Below are 20,409 nucleotides of genomic sequence, written 5' to 3'. Positions count from 1 at the left end.
TTAAGTAGAATTTACTATATATTCCTTATTATTCATATGTATTTCCAGTGGATTCATGGGTTTTGTTTAGGAATTCTCTAAATATTCTGGCATGTGACCTTGGTCCTTTTTAGTTTTGTTAGCAGCCTGGAGAATACTGAAAGAAGCATAGGATTTAGGGTCAACCAGGTGAAGGTTTCCCTGATTCTCCTATTTATTACATATGTGATAGTGAGGTATATGTATTTAATATCTCCGCCTCAGTAAACTTGCTCAGGATACGTAGCTATTATTAGGTGGCAGGTTCTAGGACTTAGTCGCAGATCTGCCAGACTTCTAGGATGACACTCTTTACTTCTGTCCTGTACTCCTGCCTGTACACTAAACTCACAGCTACTCACTTCTCTGCTATTCATAGAACTGATGATGGAGTGGTTTCCTCTGTCCTGAAGAGATGGGCTTTTGTTACATTTCTTCTTCTGTGTAGCCAAATGTTCCATGAAAGCCATAAAAATAAATTTTAAGAGTAATTTTTACTATTATTTATATATTAAGAGGCAGGAACTGTGTGCAATAAAAAAATGTGTAAGATAGATTCCCTGTTTCCAGATTTTACATTTCCACTGGTAGGATAAGATATAACATTACTTATATTTATTTATATTTATTTTTTAAGTAGACTCTATGCCCAATGTTGGGGCTTGAACTCATGACCCTGAGGGGATCAAGAGTCACATGCTCTACGGACTGAGCCAGCCAGGCCCCCCAAGATATACACATTTAAATAGTCAAGTTAGAACACAGTAATTAGATTAATTTTTATCAAAATGAGTGGTTAACTTTAAACTTTATATGTAATGAGAGAAGAGGAGGAATCATTGTAGACTGACATAATTTAGGAAGTCTTCGTGAAAGGAATACTTGGGTTTCTTTCCAAAGGAAAGGTATGATTTAATATGTGAATATATATTTATTCTCTTATATTTCTAACAAGAATACAGTTTGATTAACCATAGTTGTTGGAATTATAAAGAATAGATAAACAAGGTATTTTTGAAAGTTGAGAATTAAGGATTTGTAGCTGAAAGCATCCTCCACCAATACAAATTGATTTTTGAAAATCAAAAAGGTATTGTGAAATTGTATTATTAATCTGAACAATGACGGGTGCAAACATCACTTCTTATAGGGCTGCAGTGGCTTGTGTTGGAGCATTTTATGAAAAAATGGGGAGAATGTTAGGAAGTGCTTTTCCAGAGACAGTGAATAATCTTCTGAAATCTCTAAAAAGTGCAGAGGTAAGTTTTATAACAAATATTATTTAAATGTTTTGCTTGTGGCAGGAGTTAGATGTCAGTATTTTTTTTCTGTCACTGTGGTACTCATACTGCTTAGTAAGAAGGTAATTTAAGATTATTACTTGCACAGAGTGGCTGGGTTATGAACATTGGAGAGGGTATGTGCTGTGTTGAGTGCTGTGAATTGTGTGAGACTGATGATTCACAGACCTGTACCCCTGAAGCAAATAATACATTATATGTTAATAAAATCAAGATTAATACTTGTAAAAGAGTTTACCTGTCCCTTCTTTAATGTATATTACCGTATATTTCAGTGAGAAGGGAAAGAATGCTTTTCCTTGGCAAAAATAGGTTTAGCTATTGTTTCTTATTTAGCCCTATGGATATTTTTGCACTGCTGTTTTATTTTTGTGCCATAGCTAATGTATTAGGTTCCTAGAGTTGCCTAGGCCATAAATGACCACAGTAACAGAAATTTGTTTTCTAACAATTCTGGAAGCAAAAATCCCAAATTAAGGTGTTGGTAGGGCCATGCTTCTGAAGACTCCTGGAAAAATCCTTCCTGGCTTTCTTCACTGCTGGTGGTTGCTGGCAATCCTTGGTGTTCCTTAGTATTCCTTGATTTCTAGATGCACTTCTAATTTCTGCCTCTATTGTTACACGGTGTTTTCCCTGTGCATCTGTAGTCTGCCTCCATATTCTTCTCATCTTGTAAGGATACCAGTGATTGAATTAGGGCCCACCTGAATCGAGTATGACCTTTTCTTTATTTAATTTCTTATTTCCAAATAAAGTCACATTCACAGGTAATGGGGCTTAAGACCTGAACGAATCTTCTTGGAGGACACTTCAATCCACAGCAGCTAATACTGAGTAAAAATAGTTGTGTTTTGTCATGTCAATTTGATGTTACTTTTGAAGGTTCCTTATCAACTTGGTGTTACTAAAACTAGACCAAGCCCTGGATTCTCACAGTTCAATTCCTCCATCTCAGAAGGCTGAAAATTTCTTGGACAGCATTTCTTCTGGGTACTACTTGCCTAGTTATTTATTATAAAACAGTGATTGAGGACATATTGTCAGCTAGTAAGCATATAAAGACGAGCAAGACATGGTCCCTGACCTCTTAAAAACTTTCAGTCTAGTGGAAGAGATCTGTGTTTGAATGAGTGTACTCCAAGAAATATGAACCAAGTACTGTAAGAGTATGAAAACAAATTTGAAATAGTTATAAGATGAAAGCTTACTATATCTATGTAACCGGTTTTTTAAATGTGTTGGATGGTTCTTCTTTTAGATGGTTTATATTACTACTTAACTACTTTTGGCTTACCCATTCACATTCTGAAAGTTTGGACCCTTGAGATATTGATATTGAAGTTTTTGAAATTGTTTCCATGTTCTCATTAAGTTGTACTTTATGTTGTGGGAACATTAGAATATGTTTTCTTGTGGTAACCATATTTCTCAGCAAGATATTATTTAATTGAAGTTAATAATTATTCTTACCTTTCAGGTACTTTCTAGGCTACTTTATTTTATTTTACTTTATTTTGTTTTTCATTACTTACTGTTTACAGTGTAAAGATAAGACTACAAAACCATGAAGCCCAGAAAACTTTTGTGTTTTGGTATGTTCTTTAAACATGGAACTTGTTTTACAACATAGTTTTTAGTTTTGATTTATGTTCATGTCTAGTCTCAAGGGCGAAGTGAAATCTTAATGAGCCTACAGAAAGTTCTGAATGGACTGGGAGGTGCAGCAGCTTCCTCTCATCGTGATATTTACAAGAATGCCAGGTCCCTCTTGACTGACAGGTCGATGGCTGTTCGATGTGCAGTTGCCAAGGTTAGTACTTGTCTGATTTATAAAGCTATTCCTTTTCTGGCTTCCTCTTAAACAATGACTTTTTTTTCTTTTAAAGTTTTAAAACGTGATAGCATACTTTTTGTTCCTATGGATTATATTCAGTTTGTACAATTATATACAAATGGAATCATGTGGTATGGGCCCTCTTTCTTTGGTCTGGTTTCTTTTACTCAGCATATTAACCTTGAGACTCATCTATATTGTTATATGTGTTGCTAGTTCATTTCTTTTCTTTGCTGAGTAGTAGTATGTCATTGTGTGGGTGTACCACAATTAGTTTGTTCCTTCACCTGTTAAGGACATTTGAATTGCTTCCAGCATAGGCTATTGGGAAAAAAGCTATGAACATCTGTATACAAGTTTTTGTGTGAACGTATGTATTATTCTACCTGGGTAAATACCTAGGAATGGAATAACTGGATTGTACGATAGATTCATTGTTTAACTTTTTTTAAAAATTGCCAAACTGTTTTCCAAAGTACTTGTATCACTTTACATTTCCACCAGCAATGTATGAGGTTTCTAATTCCTCCAGATCCTCATTTGGTATTGTCTGTCTTACTCATGTTGGCCATTCTCATAGATATGTACCCATATCTCATTGTGTGTTTAGTTTATATTTCCCTAATGACCAATGATGAGCATATTTTCACATGCTTATTGCCATCCATATCTTCTTAGATGAAAAATCTATTCAAATCTTTTGCCTGTTATTTTATTGAGTTGTTCGTTTTGTTATTACTGAGTTTTGATAGTACTATATAGAGTTTTTATGTATCTCTTTATCAGATAGACGATTTGCAAATACTTTTTCTCCACTGTGGCCTATATTTTCATTCTCTAAATAGTGCCTTTCTAAGGAAAAAAAGGGAAGTTTTGAATTTTGTCAAAGTCCAATTTACCAATTTTTTTTATATAGACTGTGCTGCTTGTATTGTATCTAAGAAAATTTTCCCTAACTGAAGGTTTCTCTTATGTTTCCTTCTGGAAGTTTCATAGTTTTATACTGAGATATATGATCCATTTTGAGTTAATTTTTAAATATGGTACAAGGTATGAATTAAAGGTTTTTTTTTTTTTTTTTTTGCACATGTATATTCACTTTTTCTAGTACCACTTTGGAAACACTGTCTTTTCTTCACATAAATTGTTTTTGCACCTTTGTTGAAAGTTGGTTGTCCATATGTGTATGGGTCTATATTTGGACTCTGTTATGTGCCATGTCCATAACATTTGATGTCCGTAACACTGTTTTAATTACTGTACCTTCATAATAAGTCTTGAAACCAGGAAGTGTTAACTTTCTAACTTTGTTCCTTTCAAAGTAATATATTCTAGGCTCTTTGCATTTCCATATGAATTTTAGAATTAACTTAGAAATTTCTAGAAAATTAGCATGCTGGGATTCTGATTCATGCTGGTATTTTACAATGAATCAGTAGATCAATTTGGGAAGAGTTGATATCTTTTTTTTTTTTTTAATAGACAGAGAGAGATCACAAGTAGGCAGAAGGCTGGCAGAGAGAGAGGGGGAAGCAGGCTCCCTGCTGAGCAGAGAGCCCGATGTGGGTCTTGATCCCAGAACCCTGAGATCATGACCCAAGCCGAAGGCAGAGGCTTAAACCACTGAGCCACTCAGGCGCCCCGGGAAGAGTTGATATCTTAACAATACTAAATCTTCTAATCTTTGAACATGTTCTATCTTGCCATTTATTCAGGTCTTCTTTATTTTCTCTTAGCAACATTTTGTGGTTTCGATTTATAGGTCTTAGACATCTTTTGTCAGATTTATTCCTAAGTATTTAATATTTTTCAGTGCTATATTAAGTGGCATTGATTTTTAAGATTTTAATTTCTAATTGTTCATTGCTAACACAGAAATCCGATTGATTTTTGTATATTGATGTTGTATATGCTGATGTTGATAAATGGCTTACAAGTTCTGTCAGCTCTTTTAATAGATTCTATCAGATGTTCTACATAAACAATCTTGTTGTCTAAGAATAAAGACAGTTTTACTTCTTTTCCAATATGGATACCTTTTGCCGTGGCTGAATCCTTCAATGCAATGTTGAATTAAAAACATGAGAGCAAACATCCTTGTCTTACTCCAGATCCTTAAGGAGGAGGCATTCAGTTCTTTGCCATTTAGTGTTAAGTATTGGTTTTTTTAAAGACTTTTATCAAGTTGAGGAAGCACCTTTATACTCCTAGGTTGCTAAGAGGTTTTATCAGGAATGGATATTGGATTTTGTTAATTGTCTTTTGTTTTAATATTTGATTTCTTATGTTGTTTTTGTTGTTGCTATTTTCCAGTTAAATTTCTTAAAGATAATTGTAGATTTGCATGCAATTATGAGAAATAATATAGAGATGTCTTTATAAACTTTTACCCAGTTCTTCCCAAAGGTAATATCTTGCAAAAGTATAATACAGTATTACAACTAGTATAATAGTGTTGACATTGCCATAGTCCATTGATCTTGTTTAGTTTTCCCCAGTTTTATTTGTGTACAAATTCAATTTTAAGATTTATTTATTTATTTGAGAGAGAGAGAGCACTCACATGAGTGAGTGTAGAGGGTAGGGGTAGAGGGAGAAAATCTCAGGCAGACTCCCTGCTGAATGAGGAGCTGTTCATGGGGGCTGCATCCCAGGACCTCCCCTTCCAAGGTCATGACCTCAGTTGGATGCTTAACCAACTGAGCCACCTAGCTGTCCCTACAAATTCAATTTTAAAAATCAATGCTGGGCTATTTAGGTTATCTTTCTTCTTTAGTGAGTTGTCTATTTCATTTTTCAAATTTATTGGCATAAAATTATTTATGATATTCTCTTTGTCCTTTTAATATATATTGAATCTGTAGTAATGTGACCTCTCTTATTCCTAATTTTAGTAATTGGTATCTTTTTCCTTTATCTGTCTGGCTAGAGATTTATCATATTTATTGGTCATCTCAAAGAAGCAGCTTTGGGTTTTATTTATGTTCTTCCTCAGTTCTCTATTTCAGCTCTGTTATCTTTATTATTCTCTTTTCTCCCCTGATTTCTTTGTGCTAAATTTGCTCTACATCATCAGTTTCTTAAGGTAAAAGCTGAGGTTATTGATTTGAGACCTTTCTTCTTTCTAGTACAGAAGTTCAGTGTTAAGTGTCTTCTCCTAAGTACTGAAAACTCTCTAGAGGCCATAAGCTGGGACAATTACAGAGTTCAGTTTGTTTCCATCTCCTAAGGATTTCTATCCTTCATTGATGTCCAGTGTCTTGAAAACTGTTGTTTCATGTATTTTAATTTTTTGGTTATTTCAGGAGACAGTAAATCTGATTCTTGTTGTTATATCTCTGGAAGTGGAAGTTCCAGGATGTATTTATATATTTATTTTTTAAATTTCAGTGTCTACTAGAACTACAGAATGAAGCTGTGTTCATGTGGACTGCTGAATTAGAAAATATTGCCACTCACTGCTTTAAGGCTTTGGAAAATTCAAATTATGGGGTTCGAGTGGCAGTGTCTAAACTCTTAGGAACAGTCATGGCTACAGCGTTGATGCCAAAACAAGCAACAGGTATCATTTACCAATCCCTGATGTAGTCTGTAACAGGTATTTGAAGGTATATGAAATCTATCTAAATAAGCTATTTGTTATAGGTAAGTCACTTGAAAGATTTAAATTGTTAAGTGTCTTTGTCTACCTTTTCGGGGAATGGAACTACCCAAATGGCATTTTCCTTGATATAGACAAGACATTTTTTTAAACTAAATTTAATTTAATTTTTTTCAGTGTTCCAAAATTCATTGTTTATGCATCACACCCAGTGCTCCATGCAATACAAGACATTTTTTTATGGTTATAATATACAAGATGATATATATCAAGTATACTGAATATATAAACAAGCAAATTTACATAATGGTTTTCTATAATCTTCAAGGGACTGGAATCTGGCACTTCATATGACTTTCAATCTCTGATGAGTAGATCCCTTTTTATAGAACAGTATTATTTTTCTTTTCTTTTTGGCCATTACTGTAAGCAGAATCAGAGACATTTGTCATGTGGCTTCTGCTGTGTCTCATAGTTCCATAGAGATGCCTCAGTGAGGGTTGTAAGTGGACCGTAAGGGAGCCCAGCCACGTCTGCTACTGTCCCCACCCCTACTCTAGCTCTGTGTAGCAGGAGAATCAGAAGTAATAGATTCAAGTCCTAGCTCTTATGTTAATTAGCTGTGAAGCCCTTTGAGCTTTAGTCTCTTTATCTTTAATGATAATTATTTCAGTCTGTGCAATTAGATGATGATGATAAGAGGTAACATTTATTAAGTGCTATGTGCCAGGCACTGAATTCAGCATATAACTGAGCTGTTTTATTTAGTCCTCACAAAAGCCCTATGAATTATGAGTACTATTACTATTCCCACTTTATAAACAAGGAAATTGAGGCTTATGAGATTGTGTAATTTGTGTTCTCTTAAGTGTTCTATAAGCGTCAGAGCTGAAATTCAAACCCAGGCAGCCAAATTCTGATCTCTACATACTTAATCATGAGCTTGATACCTCTCCTACAGATATCTTGTGAGGATTATGTTTGCACCTATATGTGAAAGACTTTATAAAACATTTTCTGCACAAGGGAATGTCATTTCAGCTTCAGTCCAATGACATTTTAATCTGTTGCTAACTGTTGTCTAGAGAGCGTGAACTTGACAAAGTTTCTTTGCATCTACTCTGTTGAGAATGAGGGCTGTGAGTCACTTAGTATCTGCTGTGGATGTACTTTGTCCTTGTTGTGTTACATATGTCAAGGTTAACATTATTAGATGGTGTTTGGCATAGATTTAATGAATTGATTTTAATTTTTAGCTTCTTCCATTTTTCCTAATTTTTTTTTGCTTCAAAATTGAATTTATTTTTACAAGTGCATTATAAATTTAAAGACTATAAGAAAATGAAAGGACCCTATCTTTGTAGTAGTTTAAGGATCCTTAGAAATAATTACTTGAATTTTAAGCTAGAGTTATTAGAAAATGTTATCTAGTAGCAATATATATTGCTTATGAATTTACTGTTCTTCCTGAAAGTAATGCGCCAGAACGTGAAGCGAGCGACATTTGATGAAGTCTTAGAACTCATGGCCACAGGATTTCTACGTGGAGGATCAGGTTTTTTAAAGAGTGGTGGAGAGATGTTAAAAGTCGGAGGGTCTGTTAATCGTGAAGTAAGAGTTGGAGTTACACAGGTTTGTAATGCATACTTATGAAAGAATTCTGTTCACATTGCTGGTGAAATCTCATGGAAGACTCTTAGTACACACAGATTTTTAATATTGTCTGGTGTTTTTCCAAAGTGTTTATTTTACCAAATGAATGAATTACATTCAAATTCCAAATTACACACTTATATGGAAAGATAGATTCTTAATGATGTGTAAATAAGCCTGTGTCTGCTATATTTATGTAAGTATCCAACAACATTTTCCCAAATTTTACTTGGCAGAAAATGAGATGTAAAATAATTCAGTTTTAAATTCAGTATTCAAATAGCTTGAGAAATTTAGATTTACTGTTCTCCAGTGACCCTTATTTGTTAATATTTCAATTGGACTTATCATTAATGAGTAATCACCAATATAATTATGAAACTAATCCTGACTTGGTGTAATCTCAATTCTTTTATATAATTTATCTGAAATTATATCTCTATTTATAGGCGTACGTTGTTTTTGTGACTACATTGGGTGGTCAGTGGTTGGAGCGTAGCTTTGCTACATTCTTGTCCCATGTACTTGATCTGGTGTCCCATCCTCGGGCAACGCAAACACATGTAGAAGCTGTGTACTCAAGGCGATGTGTCTCCTTTATCCTAAGAGCTACTGTGGGCAGTCTGCTAGGTGAAAAAGCCCAGATTGCAGCTGCCAAAGAAATATGCCAAGCTATTGGAAAACAAATGAAAGCAGTAGGTAAGAATTGATGTGTGTTGCTGATTTCCTTAGTCATTTAGCTTTATATTATTATTCTTAATAAATACTAATGGATCTGACTATTAATTCATGGCATTTTCTGGACTGCATTTTACTAGTCACTTTTATTGAGTATGCTTATTTGTTATTAAAACAACATAATTACAGTGAAATAGAATTTTTAAAGATTTGAGTAGCACGTTTGAATTGTTTGGTGTTCTAGCTGAATTCTGTACTGATGTTCTAGCTCTCCTGGTATGCAACAGCATATTGCTTTCCTATCCTTAAGGAACAACCTATTTTAGTTTTCTACTTGGGCCTTTTGTTTTATAAACACGTGTTTGTTTCCTTTTGTTAATAGGCTTAATAAGAAGACTTAGACAGGAACAATTGCAGGTGGTTATTAGCCCACTAGAGGATATCCTGTGAAACCTCAATTAATTTGTAATTAAAAGGAATATCCATTTTATAAATATTTCAATTTAACAAGTAGTTACTGAGCATCTGAGATTGCAAAGCAGTAATTCAGGGTTTGAATAACAAGTGAAATAAACGTTCCTGCTTTCATGGAGCTTGCATTACAATTAGGGAACTGAACAAGGTAAAATATACATTCCATAGGACAGTTCAGTTTTCTTAACCATTTTAATCAGGCAAATTATATTGCCTAATAGTGGGTTTTAGAAATAAGAATTTAATGGGATGCCTGAGTGGCTCAGTTGATTAAGCATCCGACTCTTGACTATGATCCAGGTCATAATCTCAGGACTGTGGGATCCAGAGTAGAATTCAATGGTTCGTCACTTACATACAACACCTAGTGCTCGTCACAAGTGCCCTCCCTAATACCCATCACCCCTCTAGCCCATCTCCCATCCACCATCCCTCCTCACCCCTCAGTTTGTTCTGTATCATTAAAAGTCTCTAATGATTTATTTCCCTCTCTACTTTTTCCCTTTCTCCTTCCCATATGTTTCTGTGGCTTTTTTTCTTAAATTCCACATGTGAGTGAGGTCATATGGTATTTGTCTTTCTCTGACTGACTTATTTCATTTAGCATAATATACTCTAGTTCCATCCATGTCAAGCAAACCATTTTTTTTTTAAAGATTTTTTATTTGTTTATTTGAGAGAGAGAGAGAGAATGCACATGCGGGAGGAAGAAGAGAGGGAGAAAGACAAGCAGACTCTGGTGTAAGTGCAGAGACCATTGCGGTGACCCTGAGATCTTGACGTGAGCTGAATTTAAGAGTTGGCTGCCTAACCAACTGAGCCACCCAGGTGCCACAAGCCCAACATTTTTAAATGCATACGGCTAACTGGAAGTTAAGAATTGTGAATTAAAGGGTGTTTAAGTTAATGAGGTACTGTTCTTTAGTTACATTAAAATAGTAATCTCTCCTAGGTTCACAACTTGAAATGTATTTGTACAGTGATGTGTTAAAGAAATGTTGAAGTGCCAGAGACACTGTGCCAGACTGTGGGAATAAAATAGTAAACCAGATATAGAGAGTACCTGGTCAAGGAGGTGTGGTTTAGCAGTCAAAAGATGGAGTTCATGCATTTCCAAGTCCAGAAATAGCTAAAAATCAAGAGGTCCATAATGAAAATTACAATCTGTAATATATTATTGTATTCTGTTAGTATGTATTATATATTTTTAAATTTAAATTCAATTAACACATAGTATATTATTAGTTTCAGAGGTATTGTTTAGTGATTCATCAGTCGTATATAACATCGAGTGCTCATTAGATCAAGTGCCCTCCTTAATGCCCATCACCCAGTTACCCAATCCTCCCAACCCAACCCACCCCCCAGCAACCCTTCATTTGTTCTCTATAGTAAAAGTCTCGGAGCACCTGGGTGGCTCAGTTGGTTAAGTGGCTTCCTTCGGCTCAGATCATGATCCCAGAGTCCTGGGATTGAGCCTCACATTGGCTCCCTGCTCAGCAGGAAGCCTGTTTCTCCCTTTCCCACCCCCCCGCCCCCCAACTTGTTCCCTTTCTCACTGTCTCTCTCTCTGTCAAATAAATAAAATCTTTAAAAAAAAAAAAAAAGAGTATCTTATGGTGTGTCCCCCTCTTTGATTTCATTTTAGTCTATTAATACACAATGAATGCAAAAAAGGTAAGGAAGTTTTACTATATTATAAGGGTTAATTAATCTTAGGTCATAGATTAGCCATTTGATTTTTTAAAAATCTTAAAAGCAGAATTAAATATCCATCTGGGATTTATGGGCCAGAATATATTCTCAATTAGTAACTTGACAAGGAATCTTCAGTTGTCTCATGTTAAATACATTTCTGTTCTATTGAAAGGTCAGGGAAGGGGGCAGCAAAGCTAACAGGAACTTTGAGAAACATCTCAGTAAGAAATTCTAAAGCTAGTATCCTTTTAGATCTGCTTTCTGGTCAGTAATTCAACAGTGTTGCTATTAATATATTGCAGCACTTGAGGTAGCGACAATAATAATGTAACAATAATGGCCGCTGAGATTGATGCGTGTGTATTGTGGGCAACATTGTGCTCTATTCTTCATGTGAATTGACTTTTTAATCACCACAGTACTCTTTGAGATAGTCCCTTAACCCCCTGAGTGGATAGAGAAATTGAGACTCTTGGGGTGGCTTGCCCAGTGTCACGTAGCTGACATGACTGGTGGAGTTGGGATTGGAACCCAGGTGCCTTTCCGGGGAGCCAGTGCTTTTATACACACTGTGGTTTGCTGCTGCTTGCTGAAGTCAGGTGTATTCCTGGAGGCAGGCAAAATCCCTCAGTGTGTATTTCAGTACTTTCGTGATGTCATTGGACAGTGTTTTAAGTCACTTCAGTGTTTAGTTACACAGGTGTTCTGCTAAGAAGTAATTACAGTCAGAGTTTTTAATACCCAGGCATCAATTGGTGGAAATATTGGTATAAAAATGTCAACTGTATAAATCAAAAAAATTATGTCACAATTTAATTCACCCACATCAAACACATGATTATGTGTTTCCAGAAGCAGTAGTGAACGATACTAGTGGTGAAAACAAATCTGGAGCAGCCGACATTGCAGCAAGCCAGCATGTGATGGTGTGCGCCCTCCAAGAGCTCGGGAGCCTGGTGCAGAGCCTGAACGCTACCGCATCCCCTCTTATTCAGGAAGCATCTATAGGTATGATAATTCACTTACTTGCTGGAATTCTCTTTACCATTTCAAAAAAAGTCCTAAAAGTGTGATTGATATTTAACTCCTGATTAGTTGCTTGCCATTATAATTAGTAAGTACTAATTATAGTGTTATAATTATAATATTAGTATTATAGTTATATAATACTAATTATATTAGTAACTACATTATAATTAGAAAACAACTATAATTAGTAGTTTTCATATTACTTGTTAAAAAGCTGGGTTTTATTTAAAATTCACTAGGTTTGTGAATGTTGACTTAATAGTGAAATAAAGTTTAGGGAGACAAAAGAGTTATGTAGTTTGTTTCTAATAATTGGCTAAAATTTGTTGAATAAACATTTAATTTTTACATCAACATTTTTTGGGGATATAATTATACTATTTTGTAGAAAATGTTCCTTTAAGATTCTCTACTATTTCTGAGATAATGTGTTTTTGGCAAAGTTCTGAAAGTATTTGGGTAAAACCATAATGCTTATGATTTTAATCACTGTGTTACACGTATTCTCGTGGTTTATGAAATCATTTGACTTTATTAAAGAGCCATTTGTTTTTGTATTTCTCTTTAGGACTTTTGGAAACTGTGACTTCCGTGCTGCTTCATCCAAGTATGGCTGCCCGGCTTGCCGCCGCCTGGTGTTTGCGCTGCGTGGCGGTGGCATTACCATTCCAGCTGACACCGTTTCTAGACAGGTGTGCAGAACGGCTCAACAACTTGAAAACTTCACCAGAAGCTGTTAGCGGATACAGCTTTGCCATGGCTGCTTTGTTAGGCGGAGTTCATCAGTGTCCGTTGGGCATTCCTCATGCCAAGGGAAAGGTACGAAAGAGACCAGGGAATTTTAAGTGCTGTCATGTGGGGTTTAATCTTCATTGGAACGCCTTCTGTGTTTAATGTTTAGCTGGATGATCAAACAACAGTTTTATTATAGTAATACAAAAAATAGTGTTTTGCCAATAATATTTAATTCTGCATACGAATAGTACATTTTATTTGGGTACAGAGTCATTTTATTTTAGAGGGAAAAAACACTTATACTAATCATGATGAAATCAGAGCTTTTCTTTCAGCTTTTAGAGAGAAAAATTCATATTGTTGTATTCAAAGATGTCAGGAGAATATGTTATTGCATTTAGCATTTTGATAATAATAGTTGAATGGTTTTTATGAGTCGGTGTTTTTTCTTTCTACTATACCTACTAATACTATTACAGTTTTTTCCTCAAGAGTATTAAGTGTTTATGTAAATATTATTTTACATATGTAGATCAGGGCTAGGTTTTTAACTTCTTATTCTTTCTGGGACATTGGGACTAGATTCATTCGTTCTTAGGAGTTCCATAGCTACGACTTGAATCTCGGCTTCCATCTCGTTTTGTTCTTCGACTGCCTCCTCCTGATTGTCCTGCTTGCAGTCTTTCTCCCATCTCCCCACACCACTTCCATGTCTCACTTTAGCTCGGAGACACTTTGGGGCTACGCAGTGCTCAGAGAATAAATGTAATCCCCTCTGTCTGGAAAACCAGCACCTCTGTGGTTCGCCCTCATTCTACCCATTCGTTCTCATTTCCCGCTGTTCTACTTAGACCAGTCATCTTGCTTCCTTCCCATGCCTTTTTCAGCCTTCATGCCGTTATGCACACATTAGAATGTCATCCCCCTTCTTGGTTGCCTGTACCAAGCTTATCCGTTTGTTTAGAAGCCTAATTCAAGTGCCATTTCTTTCATGAAGTCTCCTTAGAGCTACCCTATCTAGGATAACGTCCCTTTTGCAGACCACGACTACATCTGTCTTACTGTTGTGTCATTTAATCACGTGCTGCTTGTTACTTCCCGTTTTCCCTGTGACAGATTCTCTAAGACTCTAATTGCCATAAGACTGGCTTCATGGCAGAAACATAATGGGAGTTCAACAAATCTTTGAATATAGGATAACGGTACTACCAGTAATAGCATTTATGAACTAGTTACATGGGCCAGCACTCTTCTGAGTGCTTTGCTATATTAACTTATTCAGTCCTTGCTGGAGTGTGGTTGGCATTCCTGTTATTCCTGTTCTACCATTGAGGGAACTGAGGCAGGGAAGTTAAGTTATCCCAGGTCAGAAAGCTGGGAAATGACAAAGCTGGGATATGAACCCAGGCAATCTGGATCTGGAGCTCTCTCTTAACCAGTGTGCTGTGTGGGGTCTCCTCAGAGACAACCATGCCATCTGGATTAAGCAGGTCTTGATGTTGCCTCTTTAACATGTTAAAGCAACAACAAAAAAGGACAACTTCTTTTTTAAATTAAGCATACTATCTATGTATTTTCTTATTTGATTTCTTTAACTTGTTTCAGTTAAAATCCAATTGTAAACTTCTCTTGCAGATGGTAGTTAGTATTGCTGAAGATCTCTTACGAACTGCTGCCCAAAATAGCAGGCTGTCTTTACAGCGCACCCAAGCTGGATGGCTTTTACTTGGAGCACTTATGACTTTAGGTATAGTCATATTTGAGTAGGATCTTGTCTAACTGTATGACTGTCAGTAGACGCTAAAGAAAACTTAATTTGAAAGTATTCAACTTCACATTCTAGACTTTGAATGACACGATAAAATTGGTGAAGGTGTATTTCCTCTCGTTTGGGCATAGATTTCTATTTTTGGTAATTTCTGCTTAAGTACATTTAATGACAAAATTATTAATGAAGTTTCATCTTCACTATCAGAATAGCCCTGGTCTAACTAATTGGCTTAGTGTTCACCAAATGAGATGAGAGTATGGGGCCACTTGCCATCCCAAGAGTGACATGTATGACATGATTTTGGTGGGGGGATAAAGTCACATTTAAATGGTTTTTGGTGCTGCTTTTCTGGGGTACCCTTCTGCATTTCACTTTCCTAAGTGCTATGACAAATCTGAGATGCAGGCAGAGTTAAGCACTGTACACAGAACAGAGACATGTCGTGGCGAAGAGATGTGTCTACCTTTTAGTTCGTACATTTAACTTCTATAAAAAGTATGTGTGTGTGCATGCGCTACAGAGTCACTCACCACTTTGAGGATCTACCTTTTGGAAGTTATACTTTGACCTAGTTTTCTAAAGAAAATAAAAAGTGCTAACTTTTCCAGAAATTTATGTTAAATATGTTATGTGGTATGTTAAAAGAATTCCTTTGCAATATAAATTTTTAGTTCTAAACATACTGCCCCTCTATAAAATAAAATTAGCCATATCAGTTGCCCCCAAATGGAGGAATATATAGATGTATGTGTGTGGCACTGGGTGTCAATATTTATATGCATGTGTATTAATAGGAGATTCATCGTAAGATGTGACCCAGGAGTATTTCATTATTGACAGTGCATAATCCACCATTATGAATATAGGTTGATAATATATAATTCACCATTCTGAATATAGGTAATTTCTTTTAAAATACTTGTTACGGATTTATGTTTGACTGCTAAAAATATTGATACTTTGTAGGTGAGTGTTATTATGCTTTAATATGTTATTTTACTTCCTGACTAAGAAACATTTAGAAGTGGGGGAGGAGGAAGTGCAGGCTAGTGGTGGAAAGGTATAGCCTTGCAGTTCTAAGCTGAGTAAGTACAGGGCTGTGGTATACAGCCTGGTGGCTGCGAATCACACTGCTGTGTGACAGGACAGCTGGTGAGAGAGTTAGTCCTGAGAGTTCTCATCACAAGGAGAAAATTTTTAAAAAATTGTTTTTCATGTTATTGTGTCTATATGAAATGGTGAATGTTAGCTGCATCTTTGTGGTGCTCCTTTTACAATTATTTATAACCCAAAACATCATACTGTATGCCTTAAACTTATGCAGCAGTATATTCAATTATTTCTCAATCAGACTGGAAAATAAAAGATGCATGTTGAAAATCTTACTTTTACAGATAAAGATAGAGTGAAACACCAGGTGTTGTTAAAGCCTGTGCGGGGCTCTCTGACTTTTGTTTGAAACATATGTTATATATATATATATATATATATATATGGTTTATATGTATGTTTTCACATTCTTGTTTTCTCCAATAGGACCATCTGTTGTTCGTTATCATCTGCCCAAGATGTTGTTATTGTGGAGAAATGTTTTTCCTCGTTCTCTGAAGGAGCTGGAGGCTGAGAAGGCCCGAGGCGATTCTTTTACTTGGCAGGTAACATTGGAAGGTCGTGCCGGAGCTTTATGTGGTAAGAACTGAAAGGATATCTCAGAATATTATTTTATTACTAAAATATTTGTGAGGGGAAGGAAAATCACTGCTTCAAATTTTTATTTTAGTGTGTAATGACAAATTCATAGACTTGTAGATTTAGAGAGAAGCCTTGTAAATAACCTGTGCCGGTTTGCTAATTTTGCGATGGAAATGAAGCTGAGACTCTGAGAGGACGTTAGCATCAGGGGTAAGGTGAGAGCCAGAGCCCAGGCCTTTGATTCCCAGTGATTGCAGTTGTCCACCTGTCACAGAGGCACTGGCCACCAAGTAAACAGCCTGGTGGGTATTCAAAGAAGAAACTCAGTGATCTTCAGGGTCACTGAGTTGACAGTAAGTCTTTTCATAATGGACACAGCTAGCATTATCAAATCTGCAAATGCTGATGCTTTTTTTTTCCAGACATCATTGTTACAAAAATTATGAATAAGGTTATTTTTGTTTAGAAGCTAACAACTTACAGGAAAGGCTCACGTTTGCTTTCCTCTGGGAATTAGAATTACACTGGGTGATGCTATTCTTTTTTGGTTTATCTCAGAGTGAAAAGTGCTTCTTTTTCCAAGGTGTGGGAGACGGATATATGCTAAAGCATAAGGGCGGCAGGGCAAGGGGTCCTTTTTGTTCCCACACATCTAAGAGCTGAGCTGTTTTTGTCTTAGTTCTGTCGCTAAAGAGGCAGCAAAGATGTTCCCTCTCACTGAGCTATTTTATGCACTCTTGGTTTTATCTTGAAGCTGCATTCTTTGTAGTTATGTGAATTTAGTGATATTATAAGACCTTTGATTTCCCACTCACAGAAATCTCCCTACTAGATACCTTCCCTCCCTCCACCTTTCTTCTAGGCTCTTCTAATGATTTTTTTCTGTAGTTGCAGTTAGTTCTTCTTTCGGTTTGACCTGATTTCAGAGCCTTATATTGTATTATAATGGAGAACTATAGGTATCTTTATGTAATTCTGTAATTTTTTTTATTTTCACAGAAACTATCCTAAATCTGTTCTTTTAAAAATTTTATCTAGCAATGAGGAGTTTTGTTGCACATTGCCCCGAGCTCCTAACTGAAGATGTGATTAGAAAATTGATGACTCCTATTGAATGTGCCATGACTATGATGTCACAGTAAGTAAGCAATTAGGACAAGTTAACATCCAGTTTTACATATTTATAAACAGTCATGTCTTGTACTTCCCTATATGTATCATATATGAAATGTATAAAACTTTACTGTTCTAAAATGACCTTAAAAATTATAGTAATGGTATGGATTGAAATAAAATTGTGTTTTACAGTCTGCCCGTAAAGGCCACAGAATAAACTAAAATGAGAATGTAATACTCACCAGTGTATTTTGGTGGTTCATCGATACATTGCTGAAAATGCTTTAAGTAACACTTACTCTAGTAAGCTGTTATCAACTATACTTTTGATATTTTAGCATTCCGTCTGTAATTAAAGCCCATGGAGCTCATCTGAAAGCCAGTGCTGCAATGGTCCGTTTAAGACTTTACGATATCTTGGCTTTGTTACCTCCAAAAACTTATGAAGGTAAATAAAATTTATGGTATCTAGTAAAAATTCTTCAATTTACCTCTCCAGTTCTTCACACAGTATTATAGAGTTCTGATCAAGGCTCTCCCCTGACTTTGCAGAGGAAGGCAACTATTTTACTTTTCTTCATATGAAGAAACTAACACTTGTGGGGCATTTACTGTGCTCTGGGTCTGTTCTAATCCCTTTACATGTATTATCTCCTTTGACTCTAACCACAACTTTATGATGTAATTCAGCTGTATTTTATAGATGAAGAGCCTTGGGTACAGAGAGGTAATGTAACTTGCCCAAGTCTGAGATCTAGTAAGCGGTAGAGCTTGGATTCAGAGCCAGCTGGTTCAGCTTTAAAGCCTATGCTTTTATTTATTTTTTAAAAGATTTTCATTTATTTGTTTGAGAGATTGAGCACAAATAGGGATGAGGCAGAGGGAGAAGCAGACACCCCACTGAGTAGGAAGCCCGTTGTGGGGCCGGATCCCAGGACCCCAGGATCATGAGCTGAAGGCAGATGTTTCACTGACTGAGCAACCTACTCACCCCTCTGTCCTCTTAATTATGATACTGAACTGCTTCATATATATTATAATATAGACAATAATTTAGGAATCTTGACAGAGAATAATAATATACTTTACAGACATCAAATATTATATAAAATGCTAATATTAAAGTAAGCCATTGATCTGTGTTCAGTTCAGCCATACCCAAGAATTCTGATGTGTTATGGTTCAGTGTTTGCACATCATTGCGTAATTATTTTTTTTTTAAGATTTTATTTATTTATTTGGGGCGCCTGGGTGGCTCAGTGGGTTGGGCCGCTGCCTTCGGCTCGGGTCATGATCTCAGGGTGCTGGGATCGAGTCCCGCGTCGGGCTCTCTGCTCAGTGGGGAGCCTGCTTCCCTCTGTCTCTCTCTGCCTGCCTCTCCATCTACTTGTGATTTCTCTCTGTCAAATAAATCAATAAATAAAATCTTTAAAAAAAAAAAAGATTTTATTTATTGATTTATTAGACAGATAGAGATCACAAGTAGGCAGAGAGGCAGACAGAGAGGCTCCCTGATCATGACCTGAGCCGAAGGCAGAGGCTTTAACCCATTTGAGCTTCAGGTGCCCCTCATTGGGAAATTAATAATAAACAATAATTGTGTCATATTTAATTAATTAATTTATTTATTTTTAAAAAAGATTTTATTTATTTATTTGTCAGAGAGAGAGAGAGAGTGAGCACAGGCAGACAGAGTGGCAGGCAGAGTCAGAGGGAGAAGCAGGTTCCCCACCGAGCAAGGAGCCGGATGTGGGACTCGATCCCACGACACTGGGATCATGACCTGAACTGAAGGCAGCTGCTTAACCAACTGAGCCATCCAGGCGTCCCTATTTAAACAGATATTTAAATTATTACAATATATTTAATATATTTAAATTTATTAAATTTAAATGTGAACATTTAATAGAAATATTTTCTCTGTTTGAGTGTTTCTGTTACTTTAAATAATTTGGGCTAAAAGGCATAATACAGTAATACACTTGATATTAGACAAAAGGCTGAGAAGTGGTAGAAAGGCATAATACCATTATTGTAGGTTAAAATCAGCATTAAAATATTTAATACAGATTTTTTTTTTTTAAAGAGAACAGGTACTTAATTATTTTATCCCTGTAGAACATGTTGCTTCTTTTTATGAGCAGTGATTGTAATTTTTATAAAAATTATTCTTTCATGTCTGATCTGAAGTTCTATTTTTTAGGATCTTTCAACGCACTTCTGAGAGAACTGGTAGCAGAATTCACTTTGACTGACAATTCAGCCAACACAACTACTTCCCTCCTCAGATCCCTCTGCCATTATGATGACAGCGTTCTTCTGGGTTCCTGGCTTCAAGAAACTGATCATAAATCAATTGAAGACCAGGTAGCAAACCATACAGGGAACTGAAATACAACTTAATCAAAGGCAGTGGTGTTATTATACATTGTCATTTAAAAAGAAAATATTGCAGACTAAAGTTTAATTTTATTTTGGCTTTCTTAGACATTTAAGGATAGCTTCCTGATGGTAGATAAGTAGTGAAAAAAGGTAAATTTCTTATGTTCTTTTAAAAAAGTTACCACAGGGGCACCTGGGTGGCTCAGTGGGTTAAGCCGCTGCCTTCAGCTCAGGTCATGATCTCAGAGTCCTGGGATCGAGTCCCACATTGGGCTCTCTGCTGAGCAGGGAGCCTGCTTCCCTCTCTTTCTCTCTGCCTGCCTCTCTACCTACCTGTGATCTCTCTCTGTCAAATAAATAAATAAAATCTTTAAAAAAAAAACGTTACCACAGTTTCTTTTAATTTTTTTTTTTGGTGTGGTTTTAA

At 36.0% G+C, this 20,409-nt stretch overlaps 1 protein-coding gene across 4 annotated transcripts in view; it reads left to right on the top strand.

Moving 5' to 3' along the window:
• HEATR5B (HEAT repeat containing 5B) overlaps window positions 1-20,409 on the top strand; it is a 105,422-nt gene that overhangs the window by 6,055 nt on the left and 78,958 nt on the right. For all 4 annotated transcript variants that reach the window (XM_004765438.3, XM_045079255.1, XM_004765439.3 and 1 more), the window contains 12 exons: window positions 1,169-1,277; window positions 2,980-3,129; window positions 6,544-6,715; window positions 8,229-8,386; window positions 8,857-9,106; window positions 12,110-12,265; window positions 12,855-13,105; window positions 14,657-14,768; window positions 16,329-16,481; window positions 17,523-17,622; window positions 17,939-18,048; window positions 19,804-19,967. In XM_004765438.3, coding sequence (XP_004765495.1) covers window positions 1,169-1,277; window positions 2,980-3,129; window positions 6,544-6,715; window positions 8,229-8,386; window positions 8,857-9,106; window positions 12,110-12,265; window positions 12,855-13,105; window positions 14,657-14,768; window positions 16,329-16,481; window positions 17,523-17,622; window positions 17,939-18,048; window positions 19,804-19,967 — 1,885 coding nt within the window. The remainder of the gene's footprint in view (window positions 1-1,168; window positions 1,278-2,979; window positions 3,130-6,543; window positions 6,716-8,228; window positions 8,387-8,856; window positions 9,107-12,109; window positions 12,266-12,854; window positions 13,106-14,656; window positions 14,769-16,328; window positions 16,482-17,522; window positions 17,623-17,938; window positions 18,049-19,803; window positions 19,968-20,409) is intronic.

The sequence above is a fragment of the Mustela putorius genome, unplaced genomic scaffold, assembly GCF_011764305.1.
Source record: "Mustela putorius furo isolate JIRA1106 unplaced genomic scaffold, ASM1176430v1.1 tig00000281_pilon_pilon_pilon, whole genome shotgun sequence".
NCBI classification, from domain to species: domain Eukaryota; kingdom Metazoa; phylum Chordata; class Mammalia; order Carnivora; family Mustelidae; genus Mustela; species Mustela putorius.
The sequence above is the reverse complement of the archived record's forward strand: the minus strand, read 5'-3'. Positions and strand labels throughout refer to the sequence as shown.